General features: G+C 49.9%; 1 protein-coding gene across 8 annotated transcripts in view; it reads left to right on the top strand.

Annotated features, from left to right (window-relative positions):
- rph3ab (rabphilin 3A homolog (mouse), b) overlaps positions 1–26,478 on the top strand; it is a 388,420-nt gene that overhangs the window by 111,997 nt on the left and 249,945 nt on the right. For 7 of the 8 annotated variants that reach the window (XM_038820309.1, XM_038820380.1, XM_038820230.1 and 4 more), the window contains 2 exons: positions 1,649–1,754; positions 4,355–4,366. In XM_038820309.1, the coding sequence (XP_038676237.1) occupies positions 1,678–1,754; positions 4,355–4,366 (89 nt within the window). In that variant the 5' untranslated portion in view covers positions 1,649–1,677. The remainder of the gene's footprint in view (positions 1–1,648; positions 1,755–4,354; positions 4,367–26,478) is intronic. The other variant, XM_038820528.1, reaches the window with a different exon arrangement.

Here is a 26,478-nt window from a genome sequence, read left to right on the forward strand (position 1 = left end):
CTTGCAGGGCGGAAAGGCCTGTTCCTGTGCTGTATTGTTCTTTGTTCATTGAAGTCTACATATCCAATAGACTGCCTTATTTCCTATTAAATGTTTGAACCCAATTGACATCCACCCTCAGACTCTCTCTTTTTCTTCCCTTAATTTCCCTCCTGGGCATAACTCCCACTTCTCACTCCGGTCCTTCCCCTCAAATCAATACCCCTCGGCCTGATGAACCAGAACTCTCATCTCCAGAGGAGGAAAGGTGCGTTAGATGTAGAAATAATGTCGGAATTAAAGTGAGCTGACTACTTAGGAAACGTGACCATAACAATACAGGTTGGTTTTGATTGTTGAGTGCAGGGTATGGAGAGTCTTGTGAAACCTACATCTTAGCTGTGATCTAACGGCTCCGTTAACTGCAGGCACAAATCCCGTAATGGCCGCTAAATCTCGCAAGAGGTCAAAAACAGGATTTGCGCTGGAAGGATTTCAGTTTCAGATTGTCCCTCTCTCCCTCTGATGACAAAATAAGGTTCATGTCCAGGCAGGGCAGGAGCTTGATTGGCATATATTACAATCAATTTAAATCCAATTATAGGGCTCTAACGCTGTTACTTCTGCCACGCCGCATCGTCCCACCCAGCCGCTGTGATGTCATGCCGCCGCAAATCACTGCTAGTTTTCGAAACAAAAAGGCTTTATGGTGACCATGCTGGGGGCTCACAGGTAAACGTAGCCCCTGGGTGGTGAGGGACATGGGGGCTCAGAGGTAAACGTAGCCCTTGGGTGGTGAGGGACATGGCTGAGCAGTGCTCTGACACTGCCCTGGCACCCTGGCATTGCCAGTTTTGCCATGGCAGGTTTGCGGGGCTAGGTTTGCAGTGACGGGGGGGGGGGGGGGGGGGGGGGTTCTCTGGGGACCCCACTGGAGGGATTCCTTCTGTGTGGTGGAGGGGGGCACATGCCCCAATGCTTGTGAGGGGGAGGGGGTGATGCCTTTGAGGGAAATGCCCTGATTCTTGCATGGGAATGCCCCCGATACTGCAGTGGCGGGGCGGGGGTCACCCCGATGCTTGTGGGGTAGGGATCTCTGTGTCCATGGGGGGTGCGGAGTGTGGAGGGAGTATATTTTCAGTGCTGCTCAGGCAGCCCTTCAAGATGGCACCCGATCTCCGTGGATCCGGCTGTGCCAACTCCATCAGGCCTCACCCTGCCAGGGTGATGGTGTAAACCCCCCCCCCCCCCCCCCCCCCCCCCCCCCCCCTCCCCTACTGAGCATCAGAAAATCTGGATGAAACAGGGCTGTGCATCTGGAGATTTACATTTTACCTCTTAAATCTATTTCAGATTGGAGCGGCATGGTGGCACAGTGGTTAGCACTGCTGCCTGAAGGACCCGGGTTCGATCCTGGCCCTGCGTCACTGTCCGTGTGGAGTTTGCACATTCTCCCCGTGTTCACGCCACAACCCAAAAATGATGTGCAGGGTAGGTGAATTGGCCACGCTAAATTGCCCCTTAACTGGTTACTCTGAATTTATTTTTAAAAATCTAATGCTGATTTCAGAATTCCCGCAGTTAAACTTGGACTAAGAGTGTTGTGTTGCAACTCGACACAAGTCGGATTATTTCAGAACTAACCTCTTGCTTTGTTTTGTTTCTGTAGATCCTGCTTCCTTTTAGCTGTTGCCAGCCATGACGAACACGGTATTTGGGAACAATACTGAGCGTTGGGTCTGCCCTAATGATCGCCAGCTCGCTCTGAGAGCCAAGTAAGCAAAAATATTCTCTTCTAATTTTGATTGTAATAAAGTGCACGTGGAAGCCTTGCAATATGACAACAGAACTCTCCTTCATAATTCCCCCTCATGCCTGTTTTTGCATGCTCAGTCATATTCAGCTGCATCGTAATAGGGGCTAACTGATTGAAACCCACTGAGACTCCATGAACAATCCATTACAGGTGTTATGCTGCAAGCCATTATCACCACACTGCTCCCCACTGTCTCCCAGTTCCATGGAGATTCATGGATTTTTCACCAATTATCTTGGGCACTGGATCCATTTCTTCAGCAACACGGTAGCATAGTGGTTAGCACTGTGGCTTCACAGCGCCAGGGTCCCGTGGTCAATTCCCGGCTGGGGCACTGCCTGTGCGGCGTCTGCACGTTCTCCCTGTGTCTGCATGGGTTTCCTCCGGGTGCTCCGGTTTCCTCCCATAGTCCAAAGATTAAATGGAATGGCCATGCTGAATTGCCCTTGGTGTCCAAGAAAGGTCAGGAGAGGATATTGGGTAAGGGGGATAGGGTGGAAGTGAGGGCTCAAGTGGGTCGGTGCAGACTCGATGGGCCAAATGGCCTCCTTCTGCACTGTATGTTCTATGTTCCACTGCCTCCAATTTTTGCTTTGGGGCTTTACTCATAGCCAATGACTAACAATTACTGAGAAAGCCTTCTATATCATCTGCCGGTACAGGAAACGGTGAAGTTCTGCAGGCTGTGTGTGTTGAGTATATCTTGTAAATCAACACCGAATGTACTACTGCCATCCATGTTGAAGGCAGAACTGCAGGCGTAGCGAATTCTCAGTAACAGTGTGGATTCTGCCAGCTCTGAACTGCTCTGAACTTAACGAGCAGTGGCAACAGCGGAATGATTGTGGCCTCACTCGGCTGGTATCCGCACTGAGTTCTGGGGGTAGCTTGGAGACAGAAGAAAATTGAAACCTGGTGGCCTGGCCAGAATACCTGGTAGCTGAGGAATTTGGTAACTGAGCTCAGTGACATTAAAGATCCCGGGTCAGCTGCTTCATCAGATTCCAATCGTAAATTTGGGTACAGGTTATCCCACATCCCTGGGTTACTGGGCAAATGTGCCCCTTAAGGCACTGGGCACTGTAGATTTCCTGAGACGCCAGGCGCAGAGTGCATGAAATTTATGGGACACCACACAAATGACCCACTCATTTCTTAACGTTACTCTACCGCTAGTCTCTGGGAGTGCAGTGAGCAGCCTGCATCAAATTCATTATTCCTGAAACATTTGAGGCAAGTAAATTTCCAAACCTCGGAGGATGGTTGTTGCTCCGCCCTTTGGAGAAATGGATTCAAGTTTGATTCACAACACTTGACAATTCACCTCTCCTTTAATTAGGGTGAATACAGAAGTTATTTTGTAGATCTAAGCCAAAGAATTGCTCCTGTTGGTATCAGCAGACCCACAGTTAATTCAAAAGGCATTAATTTGTCGACTATTTTAATGCAGGTGGAAATCTATGAATTTGGCTGTAATCTTTCACTAATTAGTCCCATTCTTGTGGCACAGCAAGATCATCGTCATTCATACCTCTCTGCTGCCTCCATTTTAAACAACATCGGCATGACAATAAATGGAGCCATGCATGCTCAGTAAGCAGTTTTGTATCTACAGTCGTACGCATCATGTGACAACACAGCATGGTTTTAAATATCGTCACGTGCATTCGGTGTTGCATGATCCCATTTAATTTCATGGATGGATGCACTACATGGCGATTAACAAGTACTGGATCTGTGATTTCTGTTTTGGGGTTGAGTAAAAGTCTGTGAGATGTAAAATGACGCAACAAATAGGTTTGCTGTTTGGAGCGTTTGGTTTGAAGCAATGCTGCTGTCAAATTTACCTTGAATAACAACGCCTTTTAAAATTGTTCGACAGACGGCGGCCAGAAGAATTGTAGGCAAATGCATTTTAAAGGGATGTTGGCACTTGGGGAAACGGTTAAAGTCGAGGTGGCATCGGGCTGGGAGAGATGCTGCTGTAATGTGCTCCTGGGCATGCAGTTAATCCCGTTCCTTGGGATTTGGAATGAGATCCCTCTGACCTGGAACCAGGGAGGGTGGTGGTGTCGACTCCACTGCACTTTCACCAGCTGACTGGGTCTCCTTTAAAACCCTCTGAGAAAGAGTAAGATTCCACCAGAATATAGTGCAGATTTGTGTTGTTGTTGAAAATGCACGCTAAACACTGCACACATTGCGAATATATCGTCGATAAGATTGTTAACACGCTGAGAGGATTGATGCGATGTTTCCTAGTCTTGCGGAAGGCAGGCTGAATTGCTGAAGTACTGAGATCAAGACTGGCTGCTTGCGGCGCTCAGTTTGTAAATTCAATTTTGATTCCTTCCTTCGTGATAAAATACAAGCTGGGCTGTCAAGATAAGCCGGTGTCAGTTCTGAACTGATGGCTTTGATTTTTTTTAAAAACTGGGCTTTTACTCAACCTGATGAACTGGTAACAATTAAAATGCTGCAGGAAACCCGTGACCGGGTGTGAACTGGAATTTTATTTTTAATTTTTAATTTTCTTTCTTTGCTTAATCCTCTACGTAGTGAGAAGGAACAGTAAGTAATCTTTCTTCTCTCTTGCTCTATGTCACTCTTGGTTGCCTTTCTTGTACTTAATAATAAATACATTAAAACAAATGTTGAGAATGTGTTAAAGCAGACGGGGAACCTGCTTGTAGAGCTTCTCCCAGGGGTTGAGTGGTAATGTTAAGCTGCTGTTGTAGTACTGAGCCATGTTGAATGGGAAGAGTGCAAAGTCTGATTGTTTGGTGCTGAAGCAGCTCAGCTCGGCTTCCACATGGGACAAATACCAAAGTTCACATCACCCTTAGTTCCTGGAAGAAGAAAGTTAAGTGAAGTTCTTGATCACCAACCAGCCACTCCTGTGGAAAATAATCCAGGACGTCTAGTGAGGGTAGATAGATAGAACCTGCCCCTGGGACGTGAATCGCCTGCCGATCTTTGTTCATCCAGGAAGAGTGACTCCTGAGAAGACATGCCCAACCCAACCGGAGCTAGCAGCCTCAAAAGCAAAGAGTAGAAAGCTGCAGTGTAGGGTTGGGGGAAGTTATTGGAATCCCTTTTAATTGGATTTAGTTCATACATCACTCCCAATGCTTTAGTCATGTGAAGGATACACCGTTCACCCGTACGGGTTTTCTTTTTACGATTTAGGAAATCTTCATTTACAGGGCTTGCTATCAGGCCTCCTTTTTGAAGGTTTAGTTAGAGGCTGTGGGGAAATGGTATCACGAGGAAAAATGTCATGAGAAAAACCCTCCGCACAGTGGGAATCTCCCTGTGGTTAGAAGTTTGTGCTTGCTGACATCCCCTCTGAATCCTCCCCTCGAGTCACTCAAATTGCCACAGATGAAGTGGATTTATATGTGATGATTTTTCTCCAGAGATCTGCTGCTTTAATGAGTATCTTTGATTTGAATGTATTGATCATTATTGCAATGATTCTAGTCAATGTCACACTGCCGTGAAGGACCATGATCTCCCAACACTGGGTTTGGCTTATTTTTGCGATGAAAGTTGAGGAATTCAGCTACCAAAATGTTCTTCCGAAATATTTCATTCTGTACAAAAATAGGAGATGGGACAACAGTCTGATACAGCCAAAAAAAATTGTCTCTAGTTTTGTCAGTGTTGTTTATAATATTTGTGATACTGAGTCAGCCACATCACACGGGACAGGGGACCACCTTCTATTCCATGAACAGAAATTGCTTCCCAAGGCTGATTATCTCAATTTCTGACCCATAGAAGAGTCTTGAACATTATGGTTGCAGTTTTATGGAAAAAGGAGATTAAGAAATATCAATCACTATAGGTGTACAGCTAGCTCCTCCTCTAATACCTGGAACTTTCTTTAGCAAACAATGATGAGTGGCACTTACTCCACAACAGTTTGTGATGAGGAGGCAAAGTGCTATGTCTGGGTATTTTCTCCTCTGTGGATCATATTCTGATTTACACGGGCTTGTGCTGCTTAACACCAACAAATCGTAGAAAGACACAGTGATATTTTCAGTCCAATACACAACTCACAAAACAGAATTTAAGTGCATCTGTACTATTTTTTTCAGCCCCTCTTTGCAGTGAATTTCACATTCTAAACCCGCTCTCGGTAAAGAGATTTCTCCTGAGTTCCCAATTGGATTTATTAATCTTTATATTTCTGACCGTTAGTTTGGTATCTTCCATCCTATCAAACCTTTATAAAATCCTAAAGCCCTTGATTGGGTCCTCTTCTCTAGAGAGAGGAACCACAGACTGTTTAGTCTAGGTTTTGCCAATCAGTTGTAGTATTACTTTTGCATATCTTTTTTGCCTTCTGATGACTCTACACCCTTTTTATAACATGGAGACCAGACTTAAATTAAAATGTGTTCATAGAGATTTGCAAAATAGTTACCCATTAAAGCCTTGATGAGATGTTAGCCTTAACTCAAAAGATCCCCATTCTCGCCACCAAGTCAAGAGATTGTGGGTTCAGGGTTCACTGTTGACTTGGCCACATATTCTAGATTAGAGTGTGGACCTCCAGTGCAGCATTCATTGAGTTCTACATTACTGGAGATGTTTCGCCTTTCATTGAGATGTTAAACTGAGGCTGCTCTGTCCCGAGAAGGCTGGTGCACAATATCCCCTTGCACTATTTGAAGAGAAAGCACTATTTGAAGAGAAATTGAGGAGTTCTCCTGCTGCCTTGGCCAGTATTAATCTCTCAACCGTCACCAACGAGAAACATTATTTATTCCATTGCCGTTTGTAGGATTTTGCTGTGTGCAAACTAGTTGCCATGTTTGCCTATAAAACAATAGTGACTACACTTCAAAAGTAATCGGTTGTCTATAAAGTTTCTTGACACATCCTTGGGGCATAAAAGACACTTCATAAAACTCTTTCCATCAAGAGCAACTTGAGCAGAATGAAACAAAGTGACTCTGGCACCCCGACTCGGATATGACAGTTTTCAGCTGAATGAAGCATTGGCTCAGGATGTATTGCCGCAGGATGGGCAGAGGTGTGTAGTAAGGCAGAGTTTCCATTTCTACATTTATAGGTGCAGTTACCATTACAGGGATGTCATTGTAGAAGAATAAGAGAAGGGTTTCCAAGAGCGTATTGGTTGAAGTACTTGATTCACAGAAAATGTTCTACGAAACGCATGTAGTTCAACGTAGTGAGCTACCCTGGACATGGTGCAGAAACAATGCACAATGAGGTTCAGGATCAGATTCAGCAGCGGACACTGTGGCTGAAGTGAGCCATTTGATCCATAAAGACCTTCAGAGTCAATCATTCAATGGGCTCTAAGTAGCAATGAAGGGCTTGATTTTTCTAAACCTCATGCTACCTGTTCTTCAGGATAACAAGGAGTACTTTACAGAAATAGGTCACCTTGTCATTGATATTCAGGAGGTAACAAGTTCTAGTTTCTCACATACTCACCTATGTACAGCATAAAAGCAGTTAATGTTTTTCAATTTTAAAAATTCTTTCATGGGCTGTGGGTGGTGCGATGTAGGCCGGCACTTTTTGTTGCCCATCCCTAATTGCCCTTGAGAAGGTGGTGACTAGCTGCCTTCTTGAGCTGCTGGAGTTCCAGTATTTTGACCCAGTGACAATGAAGGAACGGTGATATATTTTCAAGTCATTTCCAAGGATAGTGGGTGGTTTGGAAGGGAACTTCCAGGTGGTGATGTTTGCATGCATCTGCTGACCTTATCCTTCTAGTTGTTAGAGTTTATGGGTTTGGAATGCTGTTGAAGGAATCTTGGTGAATTACATTTTGTAGATGGTACATACTGCTGCCACTGTGCATCGATGGTGGATTGAGTGGATATTGAAGTTGGTGCATGGGATGCTGATCAAGCGGGCTGCTTTGTCCTGGATGGTGTTGAGCTTCTTGAGTGTTGTTAGAACTGCACTCATTTAGGAAAGTGTATTCCAACACACTCCTGACTTGTGCCTTGTAGATGGTGGGCAACACGATAGCACGGGCAGCACGGTAGCACAGTGGTTAGCACTGGCTTCACAGCACCAGGGCCTCAGATTTGATTCCTGGCTTGGGTCACTGCCTGGGCGGAGTCTACATGTTCTCTCCGTGACAGCGTGTTTTTCCTCTGGGTGCTCCGGTTTCCTCCCAAAGTCCAGAGATGTGCAGGTTAGGTAGATTGGCCATGCTAAATTGCCCTTAGTCCAAAAAAGGTTAGGTGGGGTTACTGGGTTATGGGGATAGACTGGAGGTGTGGGGCTTAAATGGGGCGCTCTTTCCAAGGGCTGGTGCAGACTTGACGGGCCGCATGGCTCCAGGGTCCAGAGTTCAATTCCGATCTTGGGTGACTGTCTGTGTGGAGTTTGCACGTTCTCCACATGTCTGCGTGGGTTTCCTCCGGGTGCTCCGGTTTCCTCCCACAGTCCAAAGATGCGCAGGTTAGGTGGATTAGCCATGCTAAAGTGCCCCTTGGTGTCCTAAAGATGTGCAGGTTAGGTGGGGTTACTGGGATAGGGTAGGTGAGAATGCCCAGGTACAGTGCTCTTTCGGAAGATTGGTGCAGACTCGATGGGCCAAATGGCCTCCTTCTGCAATGTTGGGGTTCTATGATAACAATAAAACAGGTGGAGAAATGCATTATTTTTATATTGAAATTAAAACCTCACTACCAATGTACAAAATGTTGCGAGGGGTGCATTCCACAACCCAATAGTTCCACTACACTTGAGATTATGTCATTGTCGATTCATGACATTTTGGAATATTATGGAGCCTCACAATACAATCACTGTAAACAAGCCCTTTTGGAACTGGCAGGGCTTATATTTAAAGCCTGTCATCTGTGTGGAGGAGGGGAGTGATAAAAATCAGATGAAAAGATGCCCATGGGATCCATCACTGTAACCGTATGCTCACCTCTCTCCATTCAATGAGCTAGAATCAATAATAAAGACGTGAACCAAACGCCCCAAAGAAATCATAGTCTATTGATGTTTTCCATCCCCAGTTCCTGATTAAGAGCAGTTCTCACCAACAATAACCTTTTAACCTGCTGAAAAATAATCAGCTACAAGGCACGATAATCAACCTCAATGACCTTGACTCCATTTTGGATTGGGGAGTGCACGGAGAAAGGAAATCTGACTTGAGAGTTCCAAAGTCCTACGTGGACGATGAAACTACTTTATTCATTCATGAGATGTGAGTGTCACTGCTAAACGTTTCTTGTCCTTTCGCAATTCTGTGCTGATTTTCATTTCCTTGCCCATAATTTTCCAGGTACCAATTAAATTCTTTCCTAGATTATTGTCTCGGAAAGTTACCCCGCCGCCAACATTAGGGTGCCTTGACTTTTAATTGGTGTGTTTATTGTGAATAGGGATCCTGATGCTTTGAAAAGGCCGGCACTCTGGAAAGCTCCTAATGTAGCAGCAGAATCGACTCCATGTTGGTTCTCTGCACAAACGATTTAGTTAATCTCACACCTTTCCCTGAAGCCCTGCCATTTTTTCCCCTTTCAGGTATTTATCCCAGTCCCCTCTGAAGACCAAGATTGAGTCTGCCTCCACCAGCACTCCAGACACTTCCTCAAATCGCAAAGGTCTCTCTCCATCCACTCTGGTTTAGCACAGTGGGCTAAGCAGCTGGCTTGTAATGCAAAACAATACCAGCAGCGCAGGTTCAATTCCCGTACCAGCCTCCCTGAACAGGTGCCGGAATGTGGCTTTTCACTAGGCTTTTCACAGTAACTTCATTGAAGCCTACTTGTGACAATAAGCGATTATTATTATCTGTCCAGACCCCTCATGATCCTGAATGCATTCATCAAACCTCCTCTCAACATTTTGCTCTTCAAAGAGTACAACCTCAACTTGTCCAATACATCTATGTAACCAAAGACCCAGGTTCCCTGACCAGTCTCATACATCTCCTCTGTACCGCCCCCAGAGCCCTCAGATACCTTCCAAAAGGTGGCACCCAGAACTACACGCAGCACTCCAGTTGAAGCCAAGTCAGAAACAATGAAAGGAGAGGAAGGACAAGTTGGGAATATTAAAATCAGGCTGTTCATCTTTTTTCTGCTTTAAACTACCTGCAGAATACTTGTATCCTTACTTTCCCTCCTCCCTGCCATCCTGTCTGATTATTCTCCTCAATATTCTTTGACTGTGCTCCTGTCACTTCCTGTTCCTTTGTCCATATTCTTTCACCGCTTCTCCCAATCCTCCTCCTCTTTCTGACTCTCCATCATAACGTTTTTCTTGCCTTGCTACTCATTCTCCTCCTTCCCTTCCTAAACTCTCTCATGCTGTCCCTTATGAAGAACTTTGGGAGAAGGCATTAAGACCCATCAAGCCTGCTTTGCAAGGTTGAACTACTAAATCAACACCACTTTCCCACTCTATTCCCATATCCTTTGATTCCCATAGGATCCAAAAACCTATTGATCTGAGTTGCATGTATCTATCGACGAAACCTTCTGGAGTACAAAATTTCAAAGATCCATGCGCTAAATGGAAAAAATTCTTCCCTCGGTCCTAAATGGCCAATCCCTTATTCTGAGTCCATGATCCCTACTCCTGGACTCGAGCCAAGGGAAACAGGTTTTCAGCATCTCCCTATGGGTAGCACACATGGCTAGCACTGTGGCTTCACAGCGCCAGGGTCCCAGGTTCGATTCCCTGGATGGAATAGGGGAGTGGGCCTAGGTGGAGTGCCCTTGCGGAGGATCGGTGCAGACTCGATGGGTTGAATGGCCTTCTATGGATTCTTTGGGAATGATAGGGTGACATAAATTCTGAAAGCCTTTGTGCCAGCCTCAGAATCATCTCCACCCATTAATATTCTTCCACATGATGTAGGAGCAAGAACCAATGAAGTGAAGGCCAGGGAAATCCAAAGAGCAGAGTATCCTCAAGCAGCCCGGCCCTGATAATGTATGCTGCTGAATTGGATGCAATGCTGCACGGGGTAACATGGAGGGTCATCTTTTCAACACAATGCAGTCTCATCTGTACATCAGCATTCATGGGGAGACAGTTGCTCAGCGAAATGGGTTCAATTCCACCATATAAAAATACAAAGCTAGTTTCATTACTGGAGACCATGACAATTATAATGGTTGTTGTTTAAAAACCCACCTGGTTCATTATTATCCACGAGGGAAGGAAATATGCTATCCTTATCCATCTGGCTGCCACGTGACTCCAGGCCCACAGAAATGTGGTTGGCTTTTAACCGCCCTCTGAGGTGGCCTCGTAGGGCAATTAGAGATGGGCATCAAATGTTGACCTTGCAAGTGATGCATGGAAGAATAAAGAAAAAAATGGTATGGTATAACCTCTGATTGGTATTGTGACTGCACCAGACCCATGGGTACCCTGCCTGTGGGTAGCCTCACAGCCCCTGCTCTGTACCATTGCTGCTTTGGACCCTTAACAATAATGTCTCCCCACAGAAACCACCAAGTGGGTGCTTCAGGACTGTTGGCAATTCTTGGTAGATGTGAGCAGTCAGACTACTGCTATGTCCACAGCAGATGTTCATTGGTAAGGAACCCAAATTCCAGAGGGAAAACGTAGCTTCCGGGCCACAGCCTTCAGTTCTATTCAGAAAATTAGAAGAAAGCGGGCAAGTCTCCGCAGCCCCAGTCCAGTAACACCGTGGCTAAAAGAACAGGTCAGAGGCTGGAAATTCTGTGCAGAGTAACTCATCTCATTCCCCTAAACCTGACCACCATCTACAAAGCACCAGTCAGGAGTGTGACGGACTAGTCTCCACTTGTCTGGATGAGTGCAGCTCCAACAACACTCAAGCTGCTCAACGTTGCCCAGGACAAAGCAGCCCCGCTTGATGGGGGCTTCCTCGGTTTCACTGAACATTGGGGGATTTTATTGATTTTTTATTTTTTTAAATTATAAATTTAGAGTACCCAATTGAAGGACAATTTAGTGTGGCCAATTCACCTACCCTGCACGCCTTTTTGGGTTGTGGGGGTGAGACCCACGCGGACTCGGCATTGGGGATTTTATGAGTAAAATTCAATGGTTTAATTAAACACAAAGGCTTATTATTCCATAAAAGAAACAATGTGTATAACGAGACTAATGAATCTGTGAAATAGATTTACCACGTTGGCCCTGAGCCATTGTTCAAGAGAGTTGTCCATTACAAAGTGTGGACAAAGTGCAGCTCTAACAACACTCCAGAAGCTCAATATCAGTCAGTCTGCTTGATTGCTACCCCTTTCATAATCATTCACTCCCTCCACCACTGACAGAGGCAGCAGTGTGTACCATCTACAAAATGCTCTGTAGCAACTCACCAAGGCTTCCTCGGCAGCAAATTCCAATCCCACAACCACTGCCATCAAAAAGGACAAGGGCAGCAGATATCTGGGAACACCACCACCTAAAGGTTCTCCTCCAAGGCACTCGCCATCCTGCCTTGGGAGTATATCATCGTTACTTCACTGCTGCTGGATCAAAATCCTGGAACTCCCTCCCCAACGGCACTGTGGGTGGACCCACACTTCATGTACAGCTTTATTTTCTTCTTGCTAATAAAGCTTCTACACACTACTAAAAGCTATTTCTGTTTTAAAGTGAGTACAAATCTTGCAGACCAAAGGAATTGAGGGGGTTCAAGCCTTGTGATGTGTTTTGGCTTTCTAACAGCTGCTGCTTTCTAGACATCTGTCTGAGGCAGCAGGTGTAAGGGACAGGTAAGTGAAAAATCTGTGATTTTTCACTATTTCTGCCAGGATTGCTCTTTAGCTTTAAGGAAGGAGTGACTAATAAGAGTAGGTCTCTGATATGGAGGGTCTCTGATGGGGGTTGGGTGAGGGTCTCAGATGGGGGGTCTTTTGGAGGGGTTTCTCAAGGAGGGGTCTGGTGGTATATCTGGGGGGGGTACTCTTATGGGGGCATCTGGTGGGGTTTCTCTGATGGGGGGTCTGGTGGGGGTGTTTGATAGGGGATCGGTGTCGGTGTGAGGTCTCTGATGGGGGGGTCTGGTGGTATATATATGGGGGGGGTACTCTTATGGAGGCATCTGGTGGGGGCTCCCTGATGGGGATCTGCTGGGGGTTCAGTGATAGGGGATCAGTGTTGGTAGGGGTCTCTAATGGAGGGCCTGATGGGGTCTCTTTTTGGGGATCAGTGTCGGTGAGGGCTCTCTGATGGGGGCTCTGGTGGGAGGTCATGGGGGTTCAGGTCATCCTCATGCGTGTGTGCTGTGTCGGGGGGGGGGGGGGCGCTGTGCTGCCAGCTGCTGGATCTTGCTATCAGGCCACTCGTCCAAAGTGGCGGGATGATATCCCTTATGATCTTCATCATGCATAAATTTGCATTGCGGGGGAGAGTGAATCGTTTCTGGGTGCCACTCCGAGCGCCAGTGCAAACCTCAAGCGATTTAGCTCCATCGGGAGAACATAGTCTCCCAAACAGAGAACCCAGCCCATAATTATCTTTATACTGTGTCCTGCGATAACAGATTCCTTGTTTTGGGTAAGAGGCGCAGGGAAATATGAGGAATCACCTTTTAATGCAATGAGTGGCGATGACCTGGAACTCACAAGAATGGTGGAAGTGGAGACAGTCAGTGATTTCAATTGGAAATAGGCACTTGAGAGAATTGAACTTAAAGGAGGGGCTAGTTTAGCACAGTGGGCTAAACAGCTGACTTGTAATACAGAACAAGGCCAGCAGCGCGGGTTCAATTCGCGTACCGGCCTCCCTGAACAGGTGCCGGAATGTGATGACTAGGGGCTTTTCATAGTAACTTCATTGAAGCCTACTTGTGACAATAAGTTATTATTAAGGGCTTTAGGAATAGAGCAGGGGAATGGGACTGACTGGAGCTGAGTCCACAAAAGATGAAATGAAATGAAAATCGCTTATTGTCACAAGTAGGCTTCAATGAAGTTACTGTGAAAAGCCCCTGGTCGCCACATTCCGGCGCCTGTTCAGGGAGGCTGTTACGGGAATCGAACCGTGCTGCTGGCCTGCCTGGGTCTGCTTTCAAAGCCAGTGATTTAGCCCAGTGTACTAAACAGCCCCAGGTCAAAAGATCAGCCATGAATGGCGGAGCAGGCTCGAGGAGCCAGATAGACTACTCCTGCTCCTAGTTCCTATGTTCTTATGTTCTTATGACTGACTTCCGCATGATAACCTGCATGTACCTGATGGGCTGACTGCTCTCATTCTGTGTTAATATGATTCTCCACCTTTGTTAGAGAAGGTGTTACTTCAGTCTGGCATCCCAAACCCCAGATCTGAAGTTTAGAAACAACATCCTTCCCAAATTGATAGGCCACTGAAGTAATTCCCCGTTTTGTGGTGGGAACTTCCACCACCTCTGGTTCCTCTCTTCAGATTTCGGGCAGTGACACCTCTGTCCATGACTCAATTCATGGTGCTACAAAGGGGAATTCAGGAAAATTCCACCTTGCCTTGAATAACATTGGAGAGAGCTGCTGAATTTCAGGGAGCATCCATGAAATTCATCCCGTCTGCTAATTTCATATAACTGTAGGGGCCCAACACAAAACTGTGACCTCTGAAAAATGACACAGCCCTAACCCCGAGAAGCCTGCTTTGCCAGAAAATTGTATACTTCGGTGCATTTGAATATGTGAACTGATATTATGATCGATCTAGTGTAGTCCGTTCAGTAATTCATTCAGTGGGTTAATCAAACCGAACAGGGACGGCATGGCATGGTGGCACAGCAATGAGCCCTGCTGCCCCACAGCGCCAGGGATCTGGGTTCAATTCCAGTCTTGGGTGACGGTCTTGCGCATTCTCCCCTTGTCTGCGTGGGTTTCCTCCGGGTGCTCTGGTCTCCTCCCACAATCCAAAGATATACAGGTTAGGTGGATTGGCCATGCTAAATTACCCCTTCGTGTCCTAAAGGTTGGGTGGAGCTACTGGGTTATGGGGGCAGGGTGGGAGAGTGGGCCGAGGTAGTGTGCTCTTTCGGAGGGTCAGAGCAGGCTCAATGGGCTGAATGGCCTCCTTCTGTGCTGTAGTGATTCTATGAGATTGCACACAAATAATTTTGGAACTGTATCAATGTATAGGACAGTAAATCAGTATGACAGAATGCTGAGTATTAAACCCTGGACAACCTTGCATATTCTTGGATCTTTGTACTTTCACTTGAGTCTGAAATTTCACACAGGGCTGAATAGGAAGGGATTTGATCAATTTGGAGTATGTACATTTGAAATTGATTGAAAAGAGGGTTTAATTGATTGGGGTTCTGCTTGGTTTAAATTCTGATGATGGGTTTTTTAAGTCAGTCGCTATACATGGGACCGAATCCTGACCTCACTGTAATTCAATACAAGGTTGTGAGAAGAGTTGATCTATTTACTGTCCAAACTGACAGCGTGTGAGAGGACCCAAGCCATACATTTCAAAAACAAACATCTGTGAAATGTGTTGAGTTCTGGGACTGACCGTTTCTTTGGTAGTTTACCTCAGTGTTCAATTTGGAGCGATGCCTGGAACATGTAAAGAGACCAGTCAGACCAGTATGTAGCCACTATTCTTCAGAACAGAAGAAAATAGCAATTATATAAATAGTCACGTTTTTACACTTGTGAACCATTTGGTAGTTTACCTCAGTGTTCAATTTGGAGCGATGCCTGGAACATGTAAAGAGACCAGTCAGACCAGTATGTAGCCACTATTCTTCAGAACAGAAGAAAATAGCAATTATATAAATAGTCACGTTTTTACACTTGTGAACCATTTATTATTTTCCTTCGGTTGAGGGATAGTGGGCACGAAATGTATCTGTCATGCTGCCTCGGAACGCCAGTCTTTCCCCCTGTGTGGGTGTGAGCTGTGTGCGCCATCTTGAGAAGGGCAGTCATGTGCCTGTCCCTCCCCTGCATCCTGTTGCCTTGACACCCGCTGCCCTCATTTGGACCCTGCAAGTTGATTCAGTGAATTCATACATCACTCACCAAAGGTCAAATGCCCAGCTAGCTCTCGTGTTTTTTAAAGTACTAGGCACAAAGTTTGCCAGTAAGGCAAATTTGATGGAGGGGTCTGCTTTGGGGGGGGGGGGGGGGGGGGGGGGGTTCGGTAAATTTGAAGAACAACTGCTATTGCAGGATTTGTAGAAATACTGTGGTGCATCTTTAGAGGTGTTGTGGCAAGTAACTGGATTTGACATGGGACTGTTGGTGCATTGTTTTTTTTTTAAATAATTTTTATTGAAAAATTTTGAACTTATACAACAATAACGCACCATAGTAAAATACCAAAAATAACAATAATATTAGCAATCATAAACATTCGCCCCACCTCCATGAACAACACAGCATTTTAACAACAACGCAAATTAACACAATATGAAGTTACAGAATAGAATCCACAATAAGGAACCCCCCCCCCCCCCCCCACCCCCCCCGTTTGCTGCTGCTATTGACCAAGATACCTATCTTTGAGCCAGGAAGTCCAGAAAAGGCTGCCATCGTTTATAGAACCCTTGTATTGATCCTCTCAGGGCAAATTTGACCCTTTCCAATTTTTTAAATCCCGCCATGTCACTGATCCAGGTCTCCACACTTGGGGGCCTCGCATCCTTCCACTGTAGCAGGATCCTTCGTCGGGCTACTAGGGACGCAAAGGCCAGGACACCGGCCTCTTTCGCCTCCTGCACTCCCGGCTCTACCACAACTCCAAAAATCGCGAGTCCCCACCCTGGTTTGACCCTGGATCCAACCACCCTTGACACCGTCCCCGCCACCCCCTTCCAGAATTCTTCCAGTGCTGGGCATGCCCAGAACATATGGGCGTGGTTCTCTGGACTCCCCGAACATCTAGTGCACCTGTCCTCACCCCCAAAGAGCCTACTCATCCTAGTCCCGGACATGTGGGCCCGGTGCAGCACCTTAAATTGGATGAGACTAAGCCTCGCACATGAGGAGGAAGAGTTGACTCTCTCCAAGGCATCCGCCCCAAGTCCCGTCCTCTATCTGCTCCCTGGGTTCCTCCTCCCATTTAGCCTTCAGCTACTCCACTGATAACTAACCGTATCAGTAACTAATACGGCATTACCGTATAGATGTCAGACACCTTCCCCTCTCCGACCCACACCCCCGAAAGCACTCTGTCCATCGTCCCCCGCGAGGGCAGCAGAGGGAATCCCTCTACCTGTCGCCTAGCAAACGCCTTTACCTGCACGTATCTGAACATGTTCCCTTGGGGAAGGCCAAATTTATCTTCCAGTTCCCCCTGGCCCGCAAACCTCCCGCCAATAAACAGGTCCCTCAATTTACTGATGCCCGCCCTTTGCCACCCCCTAAATCCCCCATCCTTGTTCCCCGGGATGAACCGATGATTGCCACCCAGTGGAGCCTCCATCGAGCCCCCTGTTTCCCCCCGATGCCGTCTCCACTGTCCCCAGATTCTTAGGGTCGCCACCACCACCGGGCTCGTGGTAAACCTCTTAGGGGAGAGCGGCAACGGCGCCGTTACCATGGCATGCAGGCTCGTACCTCTACATGACGCCATCTCCATTCTTTTCCACGCCGCCCCTCCCCCTTCCATCACCCATTTACGCACCATTGACACATTTGCCGCCCAATAGTACCCCAGAAGGTTGGGCAGCGCCAGCCGCCTCTATCCCTCCCTCGCTCCAGGAACACCCTCTTCACTCTCGGAGTCCCATGTGCCCACACAAAGCTCAAAATACTGCTAGTCACTCTCCTAAAGAAGGCCCTGGGGATAAAGATGGGCAGGCACTGAAAGAGGAACAAGAACCTCGGAAGCACCGTCATTTTGACGGACTGTACCCTCCCCGCCAACGACAATGGCAGCATGTCCCACCTCTTGAACTCCTCCTCCATCTGATCTACAAGCCTGGTGAAATTATGTTTGTGAAGAGTCCCCCAGTCCCTGGCCACTTGCACCCCCAGGTACCTAAAACTCTCCCCTGCCCGCCTAAGCGGGAGCCTACCAATTCCTTCCTCCTGGTCTCCAGGGTGCACCACAAACACCTCACTCTTGCCTAAATTTAGTTTATAACCTGAAAAGGTCCCAAACTCAGCTAGAAGCTCCATCACCCCCGGCATCCCTCCCACCGGGTCCGCTACATACAGTAACAGGTCATCGGCATACAACGACACCCCATGTTCCTCCCCACCTCGCACCAAGCCTCTCCACCTCCCTGAATCCCTCAGTGCCATCGCCAACGGCTCGATTGCCAGTGCAAACAACAAGGGGGACAGGGGGCAACCCTGCCTGGTCCCTCGGTAAAGCCGGAAGTACTCGAACCTCCTCCCATTCGTGGCCACGCACGCCATCGGGGCCTCATATAGCAGCCTTACCCATCTAATGAACCCTTCACCAAATCCAAACCTCCTGAACACCTCCCATAGGTACCCCCACTCCACTCTATCGAAGGCCTTCTCCGCATCCAGCGCCACCACTATCTCTGCCTCCCCCTCACTCGCCGGCATCATGATGACATTCAACAATCTCCGCACATTCGTGTTCAGCTGCCTTCCCTTCACAAAACCTGTCTCGTCCTCGTGCACAACCCCTGGCACACAGTCCTCTATCCTGGTGGCCAGGATTTTTGCCAGCACCTTAGCATCCACGTTGAGGAGAGATATGGGCCTGTATGAACCACACTGCTGGGGGTCCTTGTCCCTCTTTAAAATTAACGAGATCAGCGCCCGCGACATCGTCGGGGGCAAAGTCCCCCCTTCCCACGCTTCATTGAGTGTCCGCACCAGCAAGGGGCCCACTAGGTCCACAAACTTTTTATAAAATTCCACCGGGAACCCATCCGGCCCCGGTGCCTTCCCTGACTGCATCTGCCCGATCCCCTTAACTAGCTCCTCCAGCTCAATCGGCGCACCCAACCCCTCCACCTTATCCTCCTGCACCTTCGAGAAAGTAAGCCCGTCGAGGAACCTCTCCATTCCTCTCCTCTCCCCCGTTGGCTCCGACCGGTAGTTCCCCGTAAAAGTCCTTGAAGACCTCATTCACCTCTACCCTCTTCCGCACCACATTCCCACTCTTGTCTCTCACTCCAGCAATTTCCTTAGCCGCATCCCGCATGCAGAGCTGATGAGCCAGCATCCTACTCGCCTTTTCACCATGTTCGTACACTGCCCCTTGTGCCTTACTCCACTGTGCCTCCGCCTTTCTAGTGGTCAGCAGATCAAATTTAGCCTGCAGGCTGCGCCTCTCCCCCAACAGTCCCTCCTCTGGTGCCTCTGCATACCTCCTGTCTACCTCCAGCATCTTTCCCACCCGTCTATCCCTCTCACTCCTCTCGCTCCTCTCCTTGTGTACCCGGATGGATATCAGCTCCCCACGAATCACTGCCTTCAGGGCTTCCCAGACCATCCCCACCTGAACCTCCCCCGTATCATTCACCTCGAGGTACCCCTCAATACTTGCCCGGACCCTCCTACACACCTCCTCCTCCGCCAACAACCCCACATCCAACCGCCACAATGGACGTTGGTCTCGCACCTCCCCCATTTCCAACTCTATCCAATGCGGAGCGTGGTCAGAGATTGCAATGGCCGAATACTCGGCCTCCTCCACTCTCGGAATCAGTCCCCTACTCACCACGAAGAAGTCTATCTGAGAGTAGACCCTATGTACGTGGGAGAAGAAAGAGTACTCGTGTGCCCTCGGCCTCACAAACCTCCATGGATCCACTCCACCCATCTGATCCATAAACCCTCTCAGTACCTTGGCCACCGCCGGCCTCCTACCCGTCCTAGAGCTGGACCGATCCAGTGAAGGATCCAGCACCGTATTGAAGTCCCCCCCCATGATCAGACCTCCCGCCTCCAGATCCGGGACCCGTCCCAACATACGCCTCATAAAGCCCGCATCGTCCCAATTTGCAAGTACCACCTTCTCTCCTTGCAGCCTGCCCCTAACCATAACATACCTACCCCCCTTATCCGCCACCACCTCCGATGCCTCAAACAACACATTTTTCCCCACCAGAATCGCCACTCCCTGGTTCTTCACATCCAACCCAGAGTGGAAAACCTGCCCCACCCATCCCTTCGTGTTGGTGCATTGTTAACGGGAAGGCAGAGGATTTGGTGCCCTGTCCACCTCATGTCTACAACAGGTATAGGGGCAATAGTGCAAGAGCCTCTGAGTCTGCAGCATGGCAGGGGAGGTGGAACAAAGATTGAGGAGGGGGGTAATCGCTGCAGAGCGCCTACTGTCAACCCGGAACATCAGTGACAGAAGGTTGTCTGGCAGGTCAGCTAATGCGCCCAGAACCTCGGTCGCCATGCCCATTCAGTTCTCTCCTGTTTGCCGCACCATCAAGATCCTCAGCAGAACCCATCCGTGGCCTCATCCTCTGGGGAACTGACAACCAAACTGATGCGACCATCAATTCAGGCGAGACAGAGAGTTGAAGTGAACAGTGGCTTTAGTCGACTAGAACAGTGCCTGCCTGCGACTGCTCTGCACTGAGAGCCGCCTACAGGGCAGCAGATCTTTATACCTCCCCTCAAGGGGGTGGAGCCAGGGGCGGAGCCCACAAGCGGCCAAAGTGCTGAGGGGGTTCATAGACCAGATGGGAGTGGTGGAACCCCTGGAGATTCATGAGGCCGGGGGCTCAGGAATTTTTGTTCTTCTCCCATGTCCACAAGGCTTACTCCCGGATTGACTTTTTTGTTCTGAGCAGGGTGTTGATTCCGAGGGTGGAAGGTGCGGAATACTTGGCGATAGCCATCTCAGACCACACCCCGCATTGGGTGGATCTAGAGCTGGGAGAGGGGAGGGACCAACGCCCGATGTGGAGGTTGGAGGTGGGGCTGCTGTCGGACGAGGTGGTATATGGGCGGGTCCGGAGGTGTATAGAGGAGTACCTAGAAATTAATGATAACGGGGAGGTGCAGGTGGGGGTTGCCTGGGAGGCGCTGAAGGCGGTGGAGAGGGGGGAGAAAAGGGAGAGGGAGAGGCTGATGGAACAAATGGTAAGGGTGGACAGGAGGTACGCGGAGGTCCCGGAAGAAGGGCTATTGAGGAAACGTTGTAGCCTCCAAGTGGAGTTTGATATATTGACCACCAGGAAGGCGGAGGCGCAGTGGAGGGCACAGGGGGCAGTATACGAATACGGGGAAAAGGCGAGTCGGATGCTGGCGCACCAGCTCCGGAAGCGGGAGGCGGCTAGTGAGATAGGGGGAATTAGGGATGGAGGAGGAAGTCTGGTGCGGAGTGCGAGGGGCATTAACGGAGTGTTCAGGGCCTTTTATGAGGAACTATACCGGTCAGTGCCCCCAGTAGAGGAGGGAGGAATGGACCGCTTTCTGGGCAAGCTAAGGTTTCTGAGAGTGGGGGAGGAGCAGGGGGGGGGTTGGGGTTGGGGGCACCAGTTGGGCTGGAGGAGCTGGTTAAAGCGATGGGGGGCATGCAGTCGGGGAAGGCACCGGGACCCGATGGGTTCCGGTTGAATTCTATAAGAAGTTTTCAGACCTGCTGGGCCCGCTGCTAGTAAGGACCTTTAATGCGGCGAGGGAAGGGGGGGCTTTGCCCCCGACGATGTCTAGGGCATTGATCTCATTGATTCTGAAGCGGGAGAAGGACCCCCTTCAGAGGACAGTGGCATAGTGGTATTGTCACTGGACTAACAATCCAGAGTCCTAGGTCAATACTCTGGTGATCTGGGATCAAATCCTGCCACGGCAGTTGGTAAAATTTGAATGGAATAATAATCTGGAGTTAAAATTCTAATGATGACCATTGTTGGATTAAGCAATTATAGAGGGGATCCTTTAAGAGAATTAGCTAAAATATACTGGAAAATAAAATGATTCTTGAGGGGCAGCATGGTAGCATTGTGGATAGCACAATCGCTTCACAGCTCCAGGGTCCCAGGTTCGATTCCGTCTTGGGTCACTCTCTGTGCGGAGTCTGCACATCCTCCCCGTGTGTGCGTGGGTTTCCTCCGGGTGCTCCGGTTTCCTCCCACAGTCCAAAGATGTGCAGGTTAGGTGGATTGGCCATGATAAATTGCCCTTAGAGTCCAAAATTGGCCTTAGTGTTGGGTGGGGTTACTGGGTTATGTGGATAGGGTGGAGGTGTTGACCTTGGGTAGGGTGCTCTTTCCAAGAGCCGGTGCAGACTCGATGGGCTGAATGGCCTCCTTCTGCACTGTAAATTCTATGATTCTATGATTCAGTGCGGGTCATATAGACCGATTTCGCTCCTCAATGTGGACGCGAAACTACTAGCAAAGGTCTTGGCCAGGAGGGTGGAGGACGTGGTGCTGCAGATCATACACGAGGATCAGACGGGTTTTGTGAAGGGGAGGCAGCTGAACGTCAATGTACGGAGGCTTCTCAATGTCATAATGATGCCGGCGGTGGATGGGGAGGCGGAGATAGTGGCGTCGATGGACGTGGAGAAGGCCTTCGATAGAGTGGAGTGGGGATATCTTCGGGAGGTTCTGAAAAAGTTCGGGTTTGGAGAGGGATTTATTAGGTGGGTGAGGATGCTGTATGATGCCCCGGTGGCGAGTGTGGTTACGAATGGGAGGAAGTCGGAGAATTTCCGACTGTACCGGGGGACGAGGCAGGGGTGCCCCTTGTCTCCCCTGCTGTTTCCACTGGCAATCGAACCCCTGGCCATGGCGCTGAGGGAGTCGAGGAACTGGAGGGGCTAGTGCGGGGGTTGGGGGGGGGGGGCATCGGCTGTCGTTATATGCGGATGATTTATTGTTGTACGTGGCAGACCCCGTGGGGGGGATGCCGGAGGTGATGAGGACGCTTGAGGAGTTCGGGGGCTTCCCCGGGTATGAGCTCAATATGGGAAGAGTGAGCTGTTCGTGGTGCATCCAGGGGACCAGGAGAGAGGGGAGCTCCCGCTGAAAAGGGCGGAGAGGAGTTTCAGATACCTGGGAGTCCAGATAGCCAGGAGCTGGGGGACCCTGCACAGGCTCAACTTTACGAAGCTGGGGGAGCAGATGGAGGAGGGGTTTAGGAGGTGGGATGTGTTGCCACTCTCCCTTGCGGGCAGGGTCCAGTCTATCAAAATGACAGTGCTCCCGAGGTTCTTGTTCCTCTTCCAGTGCCTCCCTATCATGATTCCGAAGGCTTTTTTCAGGAGGGTCAATGGGAGTATTATGGGGTTTGTGTGGGCGCAGAAGACCCCGAGGGTGAGGAGGGTGTTCCTGGAGAGGAGTAGGGATGTGGGGGGGTTGGCGTTGCCCAACCTGTGAGGGTACTACTGGGCCGCCAATGTGGCGATGATACGTAGGTGGGTGATGGAGGTGGAGAGGGCGGCATGGAGGCGGTGTCCTGTGTGGGCACGAGCCTGGAGACGCGTCTGACGGCGCCGTTGCCGCTCCCCCCAACAAGGTATACTACGAGTCCGGTGGTGGCGGCTACCCCCAAGATTTGGGGGCAGTGGAGGCGGCATGGGGGGAGGTGAAGGCTTCAATTTGGTCCCCGATACGGGGGAACCACCGGTTTATACCAGAGAGGATGGATGGAGGGTTTTTGAGCTGGCACAGGGCAGGTATCAGGCGGATGGGGGATCTCTTTCTCGACGGGAAGTTTGCGACCTTGGAGGAGTTGGAGGGAAGGTTGGGCCTCCCCCCACGTAACACCTTTAGATATATGCAGATTAGGGCGTTTGTTAGGCGGCAGGTGGCGGAGTTTCCCGACTGGGTGCTCTCGGGGACGTGTGTCGGTGAGGGGAGGACCTCGGCAGTTTACCAAGTGATGCAGGAGGGGGAGGAGGCCTCGGTGGAGGAGCTGAAGGATAAGTGGGAGGAAGAGCTGGGAGAGGAGATTGATGAGGGGACGTGGGCAGATGCCCTGGGGAGGGTGAATTCCTCCTCCTGCGCGAGGCTTAGTTTGATTCAACTAAAGGTGCTGCATAGGGCGCATATGACTGGGACAAGGCTGAGCCGGTTCTTTGGGGGAGAAGACAGGTGTGTCAGGTGTTCGGGGAGCCCAGCAAACCACACCCACAAGTTTTGGGTGTGCCCTGCACTGGAGGGCTTTTGGAGGGGCGTCGCGGAGACGTTGTCAAGGGTGGTTAGTTCCAGGGTTAAGCCAGGCTGGGGGCTTGCAATATTTGGGGTGGCAGCGGAGCTGGGAGTGCAGGAGGCGAAAGTGGCCGGTATTCTAGCCTTTGCGTCCCTGGTAGCCCGGCGCAGGATTTTTTTTACAGTGGAATGATGCGAAGCCCCCGAGCCCGGAATCCTGGATCAACGATATGGCCGGGTTCATCAAACTGGAGAGAGTCAAGTTTGCCCTAAGGGGGTCGGTGCAAGGGTTCTTCCGGCGGTGGCAGCCGTTTCTACACTTCCTGGCAGCAGCAACCGGTGGGGGGGGGGGGGGGGGGGGGGGGGGGGGGGGAGATGGGCGGGGTTGTTCTTTACTGGGTATGTGTATTTGTTTCCATGTTATTTAATTATTTTTGTTAATTTATTGCTTCTGTATTGGGGGGGGGGGGGGTTACTGTTTTTTCTCTTTTTTTCCGTGTTGTTGGTTAAAATTTGTTGAAAATTTGAATTAAAATTTTTTTTTTTTAAATTACAGTTTTAAGGTCATGTTGGGGCAGGGGATTGCAAAGGGGAAGCGGGAGAACACGTCAACGACGTTGAGGAAATACGGGTGGCGGTTGGTAGAGGGGAGGGGCCCTTTGAAGTCGATACTGAGGTGCTCACAGGGCCGGGATACCTTCACTAGGTGGGTCTTATCCGGCCGATAGAAGTGCGGCTTACACTCTGCGCAGATTTGGCAGTCCCTGGTCATGGCCCTGACCTCCTCAGTGGAGTAGGGCAGGTTGCGGGCCTTGATGTCGTGGAGAAGCCGGGTGACCCCCGGGTGGCAGAGGTCATTGTGGATGGCCCAGAGTCGGTCATATTGCGCGCTGGCGCATGTGCCGCGGGACAGGGCATCTGGGGGCTCGATGAGCTTCCCAGGACGATACATCTTCTCGTAATTATAGGTGGAGAGTTCGATCCTCCACCTCAAGATCTTATCGTTCTTGATCTTGCCCTGCTGTGTATTGTCGAGCATGAAGGCTACCGACCGTTGGTTGGTGACGAGGGTAAACCTCATACCAGCGAGGTAGTGCCTCCAGTGCTGTATGGCTTCCACGATGGCTTGACCATCTTTTTCGACTGAGGAGTATCGAATTTCAGAGGCGTTGAGGGTACGGGAGAAAAATGCTACTGGCCTGCCAGCCTGATTGAGGGTGGCGGCGAGGGTGACCTCTGACACATCGCTCTCCACCTGGAAGGGGATGGACTCGTCCATAGCGCACATCGTGGCTTTGGCAATGTCCACCTTGATGCAGCTGAAGGCCTGGTGGGCCTCAGCCGCCAGAGGGAAGATGGTGGCCTTGATCAGTGGGCGGTATTTGTCCGTATAGTTGGGGACCCACTGGGCGTAATAGGAAAAGAACCCGAGGCACCTTTTCAGGGCCTTGGGGCAGTGGGGAGGGGAAGTTGCAGGCGGAGGCGCATACGGTCAGGGTCAGGTCCTAGGATCCCGTTTTCCACGACTTAGCCAAGGATGGCTAGTCTGGTTGTGCGGAAAACGCATTTCTCATTGTTATAAGTGAGGTTGACAGCTTGGGCGGTTTGGAGAAATTTCTGGAGGTTGGCGTCGTGGTCCTGCTGATCATGGCCGCAGATGGTGACATTGTCCAAGTACTTGATGTGGCCCGCAGCCTGTACTGGTCAACAATTGGGTCCATTGTTCTTTGGAAGACCGAGACCCCGTTTGTGACGCCAAAGGAGACCCTGAGGAAGTGGAAGAGGCGGCCGTCTGCCTCAAAAGCCGTGTAGTGGCGGTCTTCCGGGCGGATTGGAAGCTGGTAGTACGCAGACTTCAGATCCACCGTGGAGAACACCCGGTAGTGTGCGATCTGATTCACCATGTCCGCTATCCGGGGGAGGGGGTGCGCATCGAGGTGCATGTACCGGTTTATGGTTTGGCTGTAATCTACAACCATCCGGTTCTTCTCCCCGGTCCTGCCGACCACCACCTGAGCTCTCCAGGGGCTATTGCTGGCCTCGATGATCCCCTCCCGCAAGAGCCGCTGGACCTCGGACCTGATGAAAGTCCTGTCCTGGGCACTGTACCGCCTGCTCCTGGTGGCAACTGGCTTACAGTCGGCGGTGAGATTTGCGAAGAGCGAGGGAGGGGCTACCTTCAGGGTCGCGAGGCTACATACGGTGAGAGGGGGTAGGGGCCCGTCGAACTTCAGGGTCAGGCTCCTGAGGTTGCACTGGAAGTTCAGTCCCAACAGGAGAGGAGCGCAGAGATCGGGGAGGACATATAGCTTAAAGTTTGCGTATTCGACGCCTTGTATCGCGAAGCTTTGCGACACAGTACCCCCGGATCTGCACTGAGTGTGATCCGGAAGTGAGGGAGATGGTTTAGAGTGCGGGGAAGATTTGGAGCGAACAGTGCCTTACCGTGTCTGGGTGGATGAAGCTCTCCGTGCTCCCGGAGTCAAACAGGTAAGGCGTTTCGTGCCCATTTACCCGGACGGTCATCATGGAGTTCTGAAGGTGTTTTGGTTGTGACAGGTCGAGGGTGACCGCCGCGAGTTGCGGGTAGCCGGCGTGGTCGGAGGTGATGGGGTGGTCCCAAGATGGCTGCACCCGTCAGTCACACGTGTCGGGCGGT

This window comes from Scyliorhinus canicula, chromosome 1 (assembly GCF_902713615.1).
Source record: "Scyliorhinus canicula chromosome 1, sScyCan1.1, whole genome shotgun sequence".
Taxonomy (NCBI): Eukaryota; Metazoa; Chordata; class Chondrichthyes; order Carcharhiniformes; family Scyliorhinidae; genus Scyliorhinus; species Scyliorhinus canicula.